Source organism: Pelmatolapia mariae, linkage group LG1 (genome assembly GCF_036321145.2).
Source record: "Pelmatolapia mariae isolate MD_Pm_ZW linkage group LG1, Pm_UMD_F_2, whole genome shotgun sequence".
Classification (NCBI taxonomy): Eukaryota; Metazoa; Chordata; class Actinopteri; order Cichliformes; family Cichlidae; genus Pelmatolapia; species Pelmatolapia mariae.
Window position 1 is genome coordinate 6941052 of NC_086227.1, and position 15079 is coordinate 6956130.

A 15079-nucleotide genomic window follows, 5' to 3' on the forward strand; every position below is an offset into this window, starting at 1 on the left:
CAACAGCCTATATCCCAAAAGTATGTCATTCATAATAAAACAGCCATTTCAGTTAAAGCTGTTTGTGGAATTTTATTTGGAACTTGTTTCCTTTTCTTCTTTATGTGTATAAGTACAGTTGTATAAAATGAAGGAATGGAAAATACTTTGTCACAATCTGTAACAGAACATAAAGAGCAATAGCTATTAGTGTTTTTATTCATTCAGGTTCAAAATATCAGATCACTCTCAGACGCTGTCAGATAAAGCACACAAAAGCCTGTTGACTTGTTCTGAGCATTACTCATGTAAAATGAGTAATGCTCAGAGGAAAGACATTTTGTGCAACACAATGTAGGAGCTAACCCAGTAAAGTATTGGGAAAATTTTTCATTCAATAGCACAGCTGTCATTCAATCTGTCCCTGCCATAACCCACAGAGTGCTGAATAAAGTTGGGCCCTGGATGAGAACAATGCTGGAAGGTGATAAAAGATGAGGAGGTTACCATCAGAATAGGGCAGGGAGATGCGGTACTGTCCAGCAATGAAGACCTCTCCAATGTGACTCAGAGTAATTTCTGTTCTTGGATCTTCATCAATTACCAGGTTAACTGACTGTATGCAGGCCCCATCCAGATTCTGCAAATGAGACGAGATAGTCTGATAAAGCGTTCAGACATTTTTCCAAACAGTTACGCACAATGAAATGATGGGAAGAAACACACTCAAATAAAGCACTCTTCCTGAAAAAATGAGGGAAATATAATAAAGAGAGAGGGCTTTAGTCTGGTTGCTGGTCTGTAGTGATGGAATAAATACCCAAATCTATAAAAATGGAAAATAATATTCTGATTTCAACCTAAGGAAAAGTCTGAAGTCGCACCAGTAGCCCCTACAGAGTGTACTATGCATAACCCACCCTACAATGATGTTAGATGGACAATTTCCACCATTACTGGTAGTTTAATCTGTAGAAACAAATCTCTGCATATGGACATGCAAATTCTGAAGGAAGGGATATTGGTAATCACTATTTTTTTTGTTGATCAATCACACTTTATCACGCTTTTGTTGCATGCAGGAAAGAAAATGGAGATGCAAGAGACCTGCTTTTGTTCTTATTATTTACCATTTACCAGTATGCATATTTCCTTATATTTTCTATGAAAAGCTACATATGTAGCAGGCTACTGCATACTCATTTAACAAAAATATTAAGGCTCAACTTTAGTAATAGATCCAGAGTTTAAAAGCTTATCAGATAATAAAAAGTGGCTAATAACAGAATCAGGTGACAGTAGTATTATTTATATGGAAATAAATAATCACAGGCACATGGAAGATGCTCTGCAACTCACTGTACTGATCTGCTGAAATAAATGAAGACACTGTATTTCTTTATCAACAGGGTTTTAAGGAGGCTGGAATGAATGGTTTGGTATGTGAGTTTTAAACTGGAGACTATGTTGCCACTGGTGCCAATAAACCTACAATAATAGATTTTTGTTGTTTCTTAAGGGCAGCAGAAACAAGGCTGTAAATACAGCACTGACATAATATAATGACCCTCTAAGCTGATGAAACTGGCAACTGGTGGTTTCTTTCAGCCCCGCTCCAACTTTTGCCCTCCTTTATTCTTCAGCAGTTCAAAATATTCTCCTACACAGCACTGTGAGAACAGTGGCAGTGAATCAGACCAGCAAAAACACACACATGAAACCAAGTTAGCTTAAAGAATTTCAATCAATCAATCTTTCAGACATACAGGTGACTATGCAGTCCATTGTTAATATCAAAATGTTTCTTATAGCTATAATGAAGTCATTTTAATTTTATGTGACAGGACAATTCAAGTGTTTTAGGAAGTTTCAATGGACAATTATGCAAAACAATCACATAAATACCAGGCATAACTGGTGACACTGGTTATAGCAGTTGACATCTAACAATACCCACTGACAGATATTCCACTCCTTGGGCCAACCATTGTTAAAACAGAAAAGTCTCATTTATTATAATGTATCAGCAGATTGTACAGTTTGACTATAAAACTTAATGGAGCTATAAAATATAAATGCTCAAGGCCATCACTAATTCACAAAATCACCCAAGTTACTCTGGCTCACTTTTATTTCAAAAGTAAGGAAGTCTGAGTGAGACAATAAACAACCTGCTGCTATGAATCATCTCTTTCATGAATGGCAAAGCCCCGTAACCAAAAGGTTTTATCATCCCTCCTACTCTTCCCATCATTCACCTCCTGTTTTTGCATAACCTCCTCTCTGTCCAAGCCCCCCACCCTTCCAGTGCCCACTTCACTACAAAGCTGTCCGCAGCTCTGTCAGTCAGGCTAGATAAGGTAATCCTGTTTAGTTGGCTGTTAGAGGTCTCGGGCCTTGGCTCTGACAAGTGGGACATCTCATATCTCCCATCACCTGTCTGCTCAGCAGCTCAAAAGTCTGCCGGGAAACTGAAGGCTCAGAGATGAGGGGGAAAGAGACGAAGCTCTCGGTCTTTTGTAGGTTTTTCTTCATGATCATTATCAGCCAGAGCAGTTGTAGCAAGGCTCTAAAACAAAAATGACCTGGACTGAGGGGAGTATTAAGCACTTACACTATGATATGATCTACATGAAAGACAAATTGCACGTATTTGTAAGCCGAGCAAGTGAATAGTTCTGATTGCAGTAGGTAAAGTGGGGGAGTTGTGCAGTCTGTCAAATAGGTAGGAAAATGTAACAATCATGTCAGAACAAGTAAGCAGATGATGTGTAACTCACAGCTCCACAGGCGGTGTTCTGGATGGTTACTGTAAACTTCGCTGAATTGCGACTCTTGGCGAGGACATACTGGCATGTTGCAGGAAAAGTATAGATCCGTCCATCAAAGGACTGAAAATACATGTCGCCTGTCACCGAGCACTCGCCTGCAGAGAGAGTGGTACATTTACTGTGAGTGTCCATGTGTGTACTTCAAACAAAAGTTAATGCAAATGTATCCCGTTCCATAGCACTACTATAGCAATAAATAAACAGTCCTGTGCATGTTAATCAATTGACAGTTTATGTTTTTCTCTCTCTGTAAATATCACACCTCGTCTGTTTTTGGTCCACAGCTTTCTCCAGCCTTGCTTTGTTCCATATCTAATATAACTGCTTTGCACTTGGTTTTTACAAGGAAGCTTAGTTTTTCTATGCACACAAACCACAAACTTTATTTCCCCCTTAAGTATAAAGATTTTTTTCTTCCATTCTCCCACAGCATTCTTCTGCATATTTCTTTCATTTGTGTCTCTTAAAATCGACAAGTTCAACCTTTATTAACTTGCTACCATTCTGAAAATGTCAAGAATTATTGTTCCTCTTGATTCCATGAGTCCATGCTTTTTTTTCCATTTCTAACAAGGCAAAATCTGTCCTTCTATTAGAACTTTTGCCTTGTTAGTCATCTTTCTTTTTCAGAAATAAGCATATATTCCAACTTTCTTTTCACTGTCCAACAGGGGCAGGTGTTTTATAGTACCTTACCAATAAACCCTTCTCTTCCCTGAGTACTCTGTCTATTCTCTCTTCTCAAAAATAGTTTTCACTTCAATCTGCACACATTACTTAACAATGAACCATCAAAGCCAGAAGTGTTTTGTAAATGCACTAAAGTGACTAAAATCACTCACTAATTACTAAAATTATCCATTTAAAATTTATTTCTTTAGACTTTTGTACTTGGTTTAAGCCACTTTGGCATGTATGACAGCCTCAAGTCTGTTTGGGAATGATTCTCCAACCTAACTCTCACAGTCCCCATCAAACACTTTCATGGCATCATTGTATAGACTGAAAGTATTTAAGTCTGAAATCAAATTCACTGAATCTTGTTGAAAATTTTACTAGTCGAGTATATCAATAAACATTTCCAACAGGGGAAAGGGACAAACCTGGGCAGCTGTAGTCAGTGCAGTTCCACACTCCACCCACGCATGTACTGAAACAGAAAGCAGAGACGTCCACAGGTGGCTCTGGGAACATGAAAGGCTGAGCTAATCAGCAGGGTCACTGAAAGAAATTGGACTTACTGCACCCAGGTGGTCAGATCTGAGAAGATTAAAAGGACTGTATGGGGAGCGTAGGATAATATCTTGTCTTTAATACACAATACCGAAATTTTTTATTACACAAGGAAAATCAAAGCTGTCACGTTATGAAGTGTTGCCAGAGATGTTATTAAAAAAAACTGTAAAAATAAAACACGCCTCGCTGTTCCCTAGCTTTTTATGGGATGAAGAGTATTTAAACAGACAAACCAAAGACGTTTAAGTCTCTTCATCCAGATATTTATGATGGCATACAAGGTAACAGAAGTGTTACCACTGCTCACCAGGTGTTGCATTCCTCCTGCAGCGTCTGACCAGATGGATAAAACATACCGTGGTACTCACAGGGACAGTCAGAAGGCATTACACAGCCTCCATCCTCATATATTAGACCTGGGGACAAAGATTAGAGATTCAGATTCAGACTGATAAGACAGAAAATGCAAATAATGTGTTAAAAGTAAAGTATAGGCAATGTAATAACAGTATTTTTTATTCTTATGAGATTTATGTTAAGGTCATAACACAAGACAAACTATAACAAAAGGAACTATTTTGAATAGGAACATAAGAAGCAGAATCTCAACAGACACTCACCATCGGGACAATAGCATCCATCCAGGCAGGCGAGCTTACTGTCAATACACGTTCGCTCCAGGTTGCAGGACTCCGGACAGCAGCTGATACATTCCCTGTGCTGCAGTCCTAGAGAACACTGCTTCACTGGTCACAGAAACAAAACACAACACATACGTCAAAGCTTTAAGTTTTCTTCTGTAAAGCCCAATTACTCTTGCTGCCAAGATCACTGAAATACAGGTTATAAACTGAAATTTGAACCTGACACTTCTGCAAAACATAAACAAATGTGCTCAGTTAGCCCCTTTTCTAGCTAGCTGGTGTTCATTAGCCTGTTAATAACCTGCCCTCCAGTTAACTTCCACACTTAAATATTCTTAGTTATTTTACATTAGATAGCCCTTTATAACTATTTTACTAGTATAAATTATTTTAACCCAGCATCTGTGCCTGTAAATTATTCCACATTCATATTTTGTTTTATCTACTATGTTCAAAGGTAAATCCCTTTTTTATAAATCTTTATAAATCATGTTTTTGGACTTGACTTTATTTTTTTTTACCTTGTAAATATATAATTTATCATCTGAATAAGAAAATATAACAATTTCAGCTATAAGTAAAACTAAATGTATCATTTTTCTTCTGTTCGTCCTGGCACACATTTTAAAACACCTGGAAAAACGTACCACACTGAGGAATGTGCTGCCTCCACTCATGCAGTGGGTGGTCAGCATGGGCGCATGCCCGGGCGTACTCGGTGAACACCTGGCATACCACATCACCATTGGGATCCGACCTTCAACAGGGTAAAAAACAGAAAGGAACTCTTTGAGAAGAGCCAGGAGAGGTGTAGCTACAGAGCCAGTTACACTGAAATGAGACTGTGCAGCTCAAATAAATAACTACTCACCAGCTGCTCTCACCAGTTTCCAACTAGCATACAAAATTAATAAATAAAGCTACATCGTTTTATATTTATAGTTGGCAAATTGTAGTGTAGCTACATCAGTCATGACAGTGATGACTTCAGACCAAGTGAATCATGTCATAAAGTAAATTCTTTCTTTAGTTCTTTAGTTGTAGGAACAGATTGTAAACTATGGATACTAATGGTTCATACCATATAATTTTGACAACACTCAGATTTTTCCTCAAAATGAAACCCTTCCAACAACCAGGTCTTAAATCGGTTGCTCTTACATGCAGAGGTCGTTGGAGCAGCTGGCCATGTAGGACAGCGGACTGACAAAGTCATGGCAGCTTTGAAATGGTGGATCCAGCAGCATTGCACACACCTCCTCCACCTTCTGTCACCACAAAACACACAAAAACACTTTTTTACTCATCTAGTAGGTAATTTTCTCAGTTTCATTTCACTCGTCTCGCAGTTGCTGTTTTATTTGACACCTTACCAGTAAAACATGAGATTTGACTGTAGCACATGGTGAAGGGAAGCCAGAAGGCACCATGGGACATCTTTCCTCATGTGGATGTGTCTCTACCCAGCTATTCCCAAACATTTCAATTTCATGAGTCAGCACGCCTAAGAAACAGATATCATGTCTGTTTGATTATGTCAGTAGTTTTGCCTCCTTTACACTTCTTCACATCTGGAGTTCAGTTGAGTGTTTTAAAAGAAAAAGTGAGCCGTGTCTTTTCTACTTCATGGTTCAAGGATCACCATCAGTTTTAACCTTGACCTTTCACTTTTTAGCTGAATGTTAAACTTATAACCACTGCTTACCAGTCATGGCTCAGCAGAGATGGCAAAAGTACACAGATTCATCACTTAAATAGAAGTACAGATACTTAATCTTTCAATAATCTGTTTTATGGATATAACTTCTTTACTCAAGCAAAAATTAAAAAGTACAGACTTTGAAATGTACTCAAAGTATTAAAAAGAACTAGCTCCTTTTCTATTTTTTGCCAAGTTAACTAAAAATCATGTCATATAAATACTGTAATAAAAAGAAATACAGACTTCATCTCTTATAATTCTAATGAACGTACTCAACTTGTATTTTATGTGTCGTGAAGAACAAAAGCAGATAAAAACAAAGATTTTTTTTAAAAATCTATCTCTATTTGCATTGCCTGCATTGTAGAGGGTGGCTTTGCTTCCTCGCCTAAAGAGAAAAATTAGTATACTCAAGGGTTAAAGTGGAATTCAACTGGTGTGAGAAACCCTAAAATCAGTTATAGCTGCTGCTCTTTGTGGATTTACACAACTGAAAGAGACATAAGCAGATGCTACATGAGCAATGAGACTGAAAATGATCTCACCATAGCTCGTCTTCAGGTCATCGTGGACGTCGGCATTAAAGTTACCACATAAGCCGCAAGTTCTGCCCACAAACTCTGGACTGAGCTTGATGTAGACAGAGCCGCTTCGTCCCTCCCATGCCAGCGTGAAGCCGTGCTGCTGCGTTACCAGCACGTACTGTGAAATCTGCTCCAGCTGCAGGTCGTGGATGTGATGAGGCAGCTGCAAACTAAACACAACCAGGGCGATTCCAGTATCATATAAACACCACCTTACCTGAAGAGATGTAAAATAAAACATACAGACAGAAAGCAGCTGACCTTTGGCCTTTGAAGGTCACATTGGTGGCATGTAGCCTGACTTCTCCCTCCCATGGCAGGAAGAGGCTGACAGATCTTTGGCAAGTGTAGGGGTCTGACGTACAGGCCGGGTCGTTGTGGACCTACAAACAGAGAGGTGGAACATTAATTTAAAACAGGTGTGGGTTCATTACGGATCAGCGTACAAATAAAAACTGTGTCATTGAAAATGTCACAATTTTCATGTTATTCTTGGCCTGTCACAGAATTCTTATAATGCACATTTAATTTTATTTTTTTTTTTAAACAGTCTAGTTCTTTTTTAGAAACTGTCCGGGGAATGAAAATCAAGCCAAGTTATATATTCTTAGCTTGTTGTAAAACGGTAGTAAGACTCTCCTCAAGTCAGATTTACCTCAACAATACAAGATATTTGTAAATGAATTTAAGCTACCTATCCAAGGAATCAGCCTTCATTGCGACATAGGTCGACATAGAACTTACAAGGAAAATTTTTGGACCAAAGTGCACAAACCTTTAGGGGTTTTGTTCAAATCCAGTGCTGAAAATAGTCCATAACAAATGTATTGTTTGCACTTTTTTGAGTAATTTAAAAAAACAAAAAAACAAAAACTGAATCCAGCTATTTTAAAAAATTACATAGAAATCGCATTTCATTTACATTAATTTAGAACCAATGGACCAAATAGTTCTAAAAAGCAAAAGTATTTAAAAAGCTGAAACGTGATCCTAAAAGTAACACACACACACACACACACCTGCCACCTTGTAACATTTTTGAGCGCGTCATTTTATCTGCTACAAAGGAAAATGTCATCTCCTCTCCTCCTAACATGCTCTGTTAGGATTGCTGCACTGTGTTTTCATATGTTATCATTACTGAACTTCATTATTTAATTAATCCAAACTACATTTGGATCTTCTAATGTCCCCTGTTTAGGTTGGTTTTCCCCTACACAGATAAGGTATCTGTTGCCTGTTCAGGGGAACAAAGTCCCAGTCTGTTGCAGATACTTTCAAGGCATAGTGGGTAATTGCAGTATTTAATGGTAATTGACTCTAATAACCAGATAGCTTTCACTAATCTTCAGTGCAGATCTTTTCCTCAGGCTGAGTCTGAAAAAAAGAAAGAATGTGTTTTGGGGCAGGAGGCCACAGAGTCCAAATTTTCCCCAAACTGGAGGCAGGCGTTGAACCGAAAACTACTGGGCAACTGCTCATCTGGAGGTTTTATTTCACCCCAGCCCAGGTCCATGTGGACGACTCACCTGGACAACGATGCTGGCCTGGGTGGTTTCCTCACAGTCCCTCAGTAAAGTATAGGTGCACCGGCCTGGGAGGTAGTAGTAGAGGCCGTCAAAGGTCTCAAAGTTGTACTGACCCCACGTCCTGCATGTCATCTCCCTCTCAAAGCCAGAATTTGGAACTAGGAATATAAACATGAAAATTTCTCTTTTCATTTCACGTAATTAGCCATTAAGACACAGAAATGCTACAAAACACCCTAACAAAGCTTTTCAATTTAGCACCTTTTAGTATTTATTAGTGTTGTATTTTTGTCCACTTGTTAAATGTACAGTACTGTGTAAAAGTATTGAGTCACCCCTTTTCTTTTTTATACTTTGCTAGGAAAATGGGAGATAGGTGAAGCAATGTAGTGAAAGATGCACAAACATACATGGAAATAAAGTATATAAGGCAAAAGCAGGCATTTTGTTATGTTCTCTGTCAAGATTATCCCACGCTGCCTCAATAATATTGAGGTGAAGACATTGGGGAGGCCAATCCATGACTGACACGTTACACTGTATGTTTTTTTTATCCAGGTTTTCACTCCAATGTCTTTTATGGCATGCAGAAAAAATAGGTTGTTCACAATCAGTGAATCAGAATCAATAGCTTCCAGATAGTATTGGATGGCGGAGCAAAATCTGACAGTAATTTTCTCTATTCATAATTCCATTAATTTTGACAAGATTCCCAAACCCCAAACTATTACAGAGCTTCCATTATACTTTACAGATTGCTGTAGACACTCACTGCTGCACCTCTCTCCTGATCTCCTCCATACATACTGATAATGAGCTGAACCAAAATGTCAAATCTGGACTTATGACTCCATCAGACCTGTTACCACTATTTTTCACTCCAGTTCTTGTGTGATTTGGCATACCTCATCCTTTGATCCATTTCCCTTCCTTAAGATCAGCTTCTGACAGCCACCCTACCACTGAGACCATTTCTGATGAGGCTTCAACAGTAGGTGGACATCTGGACATCTGGACAGCAGAGACCTGAGGGAGGCCTGAGATGTCCTGTGTCAGGTCTCTGCTGATTTTTTCCTTTCTTAGGGACATTACATTCAGTTACTGTTTGTCTACTGTAGACAATATTCTTCTCTACCACTCCTTTTATCCTCCATTTGCCCAGTTTCCACAAACTTTTTAAGAAGACACACCATTCCAAAATACACAGAGTTTCCGACTCAAAAATCTCTCTGAACTGAGTGAATGTGTACTATAAATTATTTTTTAAAAGATGTAGAAGACAAAATGACTTGATTTCTCTTTTTTTGGGGGGTGTATATATGCTGAACTTACGAGAAACAGATCAGTAACTTAAATTTCTGGTACAGGATAGCTCAGAGCATCTTAAACATCCTCCCTGAACTGCTCTACAAATTTCATTAAATGACCTCTAATGCTGTAATTAGAGCACTTTTATGCACTTTTATGATACTGTATTGAACTAACAAGCTGGTTGATCATTGCATGTGTGTGAATGTTAGATAGAAAGCACTTAAAGCATAGAAACAAGTACTTGTATGAATGGATGTGAATGGGTGAATGTTGAAGGCTGTAAAGTGCTTTGAGTGCCAAAGTATAATCATCTCTGGATCTCTCTTCTGCCGGACGTTTCTCCCTATTAAAACAGAGTTTTTTCTTACCACTGTCACCAAAGTGCTTGCACACAGGGGTTTGCCTGATTGTTGGAGGTTTTCTGTATTTTTTGAAGGGCTTTACTTTACAATATGAAGCACTTTGAGGTGACTGTTGTTGTGATTTGGCTTTATAGAAGTAAAACTGAATTAAAGTAGAGTAGAAATCCACTATATAAGAACCAGTCCACTTACCAATTTAAAAGAGTGTTGTCAGGGTTTACCTGTCTGACATCTGTGTCCAGTAGCCTGATACAAGCTGCAGTCACATGACTCCGACTGAACACATTGTCCTCCGTTCAGGCAAGGAAATGCACAGGGCTCCCCTGAGAGAAAACGAAAGGACAAGCAAACAATTACACTGTTTCTCATCAGACTGGAAACCTGAAAGAACGACTCCGTGAATAATTTTCATTATTTCTAATAATGAAAATTATTATTATTAATCAGGAACCATAATATAGAAATAGTGTTTTTCTTTCTCATAAAAGCATCCTAATAACCACTACAACTGAGTTTAAGTGTTTGTCTGCAAGGTATATATTTAAGGAAGTCACCATCTGCCTCTCTGCATTCACGTGGAGTTGTGTGGCTCAAACAAATGTTCCAGTCACTGAACGAACCACCATCCCCCAAATGATAGTTGTTCATCCTCCAATAAAACCATCTGCTCAATGGCCTTCCATGCTGTCTGCCTAGTGGGCCATGTCCCACATTAACATAGGTAAAAGCCATAAAGGAATCAGCCATGGGAGGGGGTCCAATTAGTCAAGCTGCTTTCCTCATGTTCATTCTGTGAGGCACAAGTACTCATTTGGCTCATTTGTTGCTCCAAATGTACACAACATTACTAGGTTTCGATTACAAGCTGTAGCCAGGGAGGTAGAGGAGGTCATCTACTGACTGGAAGATTTGTGGGTCGATCTCTGGCTGCTCCAGCCTGCATGGCAAATATCATTGGGCAAGATATTAACTCCCAAGTTCCTCTCCGATGCATATACACACTTTTGGGGTTGTTTTCACTATTTCTTTACCACAAATATGACCAATAACATGGCATGTGCACTGAATTTGACCAGGTTTCTCTTTTTTAACAGACTTCTAAAATGTTTTTAGAACCACATTTGAGGAAAATGGTATAAAGAGAAATTGTTATACTGAAGTTCTCCCTCAAACATTTGTACATTCATCCTTCAATCATTAATAAGAACTTTGTGAACCTACCTGGAATCCTACGAAACGATGACCCCAGGGCTTCCTTCACCTGCCTCGTCAGCAGTGAAGTATTAACTGGATGCTGGTCTGTTGAAATGGCTCCATTGTTGGTTTTTCCAAGTAACACTGAACCAGATTCATTTGATGTTACTGAGCTGGTCAGAAATTGTTCATATGGTGCTGAATTTGACCTTGAGTGATTATTAGACGGTAAGCTGTATGATAAGTACTGTGAAGTATTTAAGGTGAGCATGGTCTGATCATCTGGAGTGTCTAGCGACTGATTTGACCATTCTGAGACAGCTTTTAATTGGCTTTGTGTTGTCTTGCTAGATTTTGTACCTGTGCCTTTTAATTGATCAGATATGATCCTAGTGGGTGCATTAATAAAAGAAGAATTCTTGGCTGGTGTGGTGCTGCTTGGTGATTGGCTAGAACTTGTTGTGCTGGTTAGCCAGATTAACTGGCTAGCCAGTGTCTTTTTTGATGATTTTTTAGCTAAAGATGTCCTGCTTGTTGATTGGCTGGTTGGTGTTGATCTGCCTGATGACTGACTAGGTGCTATCACTGTAGTCATTGATGGTTCATTTTGTGACTTGAGTTCTTTTGTCACAGTTGTTGACTGGCTGTATAATGTTGTGCTTCCTGGCAATTTGTTGGATTTTATCGCAGAGGATGGAGATTTTTTATATATTGGTGTGGTTGTTAGTGGTTGGCTGGTTTGAGCTATACTGCCTTGAGATGAGCCAGCTGATGCTGATTGGGATGATGATCGACTAGCTGGTTCCAGGCTGTTTTGTGATTGGTTAAATAGTGCTTTCTCAGCTGGAGATAGACTGGCTGTTGCTGTGCTGCTTGATACTTGTTTGGTTTGTTCTGTTCTACCTCGTGATGGGCTAGTTGATGCTGGCACGCTTGGTGTTTGAGTGGCTAGTATTGGGCTGGCATGTGACTGATAAGATGGTGTTTTCCTGGTTAGTGACTGACTGGATGCAGCTGTGCTGCCTGATGAGTGGCTGTTTTGTTCTGTGCTGCCTTGTAACAGGCTAGTTGTTGCTGTGCTGATTGGTGATTGACTTGTTTGTGCCAGACTGCCCTGTGACGGCATAACTGATGGTGATGGGTTTGATGATTGACTGGCTGGTACTAGACTTTTGTGATTTTGTGATTGATCAGATAGTGTTTTTCTAGTTGGTGATTGAGAACCCAAATGATAACTGAATGGTGCTGTGCTACCAGGCAATTGGCCGTTTTGTGCCATGCTACCTGGTGAGTGTCTTTTTTGTTCTGTTGTGCTTTGTAGTAGACTAGTCGGTGCTGAGCTGCTTGGTGATTGGCTGCCTGGTGCTGAGCTGGTTTGTGAATTTTTAGATGGCACTGACATTGTTGGTGACTGATTGGATGAACCTGTATTGATTGCAGAATTGTTGGTTTGTGCTGTGCTGCCCTGTGATAGGACAGCTGATGCTGAGTTTGATAACTGACTGGTGGGTACAGGACTCGTTCTTGATTGGTTAGATAGTGTTTTCTCAGCTGGTGATTGACTGGATGATACTGAGCTGTTTTCTGTTCTGCTTCCGAGTGATTGAGAAGGTGATGTTGATGCGGTTGGGAATTTGCTGACTGTTAGAGGGCTGGTTTGTGAGTGTTTGGATGGTGCTGTCTCAGCTGATGATTGACTGATTGGTGCTGTGTTCCCTGGCAATTGGCTGGAGGACATTGTTCTTGATGGTGTTTTACTAGATGGTGCCATGACTCCAGACGATTGGCCAGAGCTCATGGTCCATGAGATGTTTGGTGTCCTTTCTGCAGATGATGTAAGGTTTGACACAGCAGCCATGTTGACCAGTGATTTACTGGAGGCAGATATGTTGGTTTCTAATGTAGCGATTGTCATCTGGAGGTGCTTCAAGGAGAAAAAATTGTATCAGCAAGTATTTCATGCAACAGTTGCTATACAATAACAAAGTCATACAGCTTGAACCTGATCCGAAGTAGCAATCTTTCAAATCCTCTTACGACTAAATATGTTACATCTGATCATTTTCATATTGGAACTCAGTAATGTTTGGCAAAGAAATAAAGAGAGCAATTTCAGCAAACTAAAATAAAGTCCTTGTAATGCTTTGCCGAATTAATTCTGTAAGTTTAATATCAAGCTAATCTGGAAAACGAGTACAGCTCTCAGGTGACAGATTAATAAAGATTTGATTAAAATGTAAGATACCTAAAACTTTTACAATTTAGTGTTTTGTTGAAGAAAAATTCCTCCCGGAATTAGGCTGGATGTTGCCAAATTAGAATCATGATCGGCAAGGATGGAATTGAGGTGGTGCTGGGAAAGGAAGAGGCTCTAAAGAAAAGACCTGTCATCCAGCCTTCATTAACGACTGCTCTGTGACTTCCAACACAGTTTTCCTTTCCAGCTCACCAACCCAACTGACTCCCTTTTGGTTGTGTCTGTTTCCTCTTTTGGATGACCTCTATTGTCTAAAAGTATTCGTCCCTATCAATCTGTTTCATTTCACTATATCGATGTGTGATATGTGGAAATTAGAAGGCTGGTAAAGTGTTCCCAAAAGAGTAAAACATTGGGGGAAAACACTTGATATCTGGAATGTTTTGGCATGGCGATTTCCATATTAAGATAACTGGATATTTTACAAAAAAAAAACCACCTTAACAGCAGGTTTGGTTTTAAAACATTCTCATTACAGTGGCATTCCGAAATTATCAGTCCAGCCTTGCTTCCACACTTTTACGTGACTGGATACTTGAGCTCTGAAGCCCAGCCTTTCATCTCAAAGAGCAGGAACAAAGCAGGTGGCAAGGGTGATGTATAAGGGGTACCTGACTATGAATTATTAATCAGTGATCAGTATCAGAAAAACAAAGAGGGAGTACTTCACATATGTAAAAGCACTATGTCAATCTGCATATAACAATGCACTGATTAAACTAAAATTAGAGCAGTTAAAGCCCTCGTGGGATCATAACTCTGGCATGAGATAGATCAGCTCTCCATACCTGTGACCTGCAACCTGTGCTACTAATTGCTTTGCTCCTTTATGGGCTCCTATAGTTTGGACCAGATTCTCATGAACCAAAGGGAGAACAAAAGAGCGACCACATTCAGGCAGATAGCGGCTCTGACAAAGGAAGAGCAAGACAACAGAGCAGCTACTTTATATTCCTGCTGGGACTCCTTCGCATGTCGAGGAAGCAGGGAACAATGCACACTGTTTATATATTTTCATATATATCTCCACACTGAGTGACAGCCTGAACTTAGCAGATAGGGACATTTCTGTGTATTTGTGCAGCTTGAAATGCATTTTTAGACCGTCCATCAATACAGACATCAAATTTTGGGGAAAACGACAGACTTCTTGGATTAAAAACAAGTTAATTTTTATAATTAAAAATTAAAAAGTCATACATTAAGATTCTGCAATAAAACTAGAAATAGGTTGCATTTCACATATATTCAACTAACTTATACTTAAGCAAACAATCGAGTCTTTTAGGGAAATTAAAAGTGGAAAACGTAAACACTGTGTATAAATTATGGGAAGAAGCACTCCCATGTGATGACGATGGTGATGTGAGCAATGCTGATATTTTGGGAGATATCTGGCTGTGTGTTTGCTGCCGAAGCAGCTCCATCAGCATCAACGATCAATGCAGCT

At 39.3% G+C, this 15079-nt stretch overlaps 1 protein-coding gene across 1 annotated transcript in view; it reads right to left on the reverse strand.

The window, feature by feature from the left end:
• Positions 1 to 15079, reverse strand: part of otog (otogelin) — a 73072-nt gene that overhangs the window by 53353 nt on the left and 4640 nt on the right. The window contains exons 3-14 of the mRNA XM_063482736.1: positions 10400 to 10501; positions 8506 to 8663; positions 7238 to 7359; positions 6938 to 7146; positions 6064 to 6194; positions 5852 to 5958; positions 5338 to 5447; positions 4667 to 4792; positions 4354 to 4462; positions 3914 to 3960; positions 2760 to 2905; positions 487 to 619 (exon numbers count right to left, since the gene is read on the reverse strand). Of these exons, the coding sequence (XP_063338806.1) occupies positions 487 to 619; positions 2760 to 2905; positions 3914 to 3960; positions 4354 to 4462; positions 4667 to 4792; positions 5338 to 5447; positions 5852 to 5958; positions 6064 to 6194; positions 6938 to 7146; positions 7238 to 7359; positions 8506 to 8663; positions 10400 to 10501 (1500 nt within the window). The remainder of the gene's footprint in view (positions 1 to 486; positions 620 to 2759; positions 2906 to 3913; positions 3961 to 4353; positions 4463 to 4666; positions 4793 to 5337; positions 5448 to 5851; positions 5959 to 6063; positions 6195 to 6937; positions 7147 to 7237; positions 7360 to 8505; positions 8664 to 10399; positions 10502 to 15079) is intronic.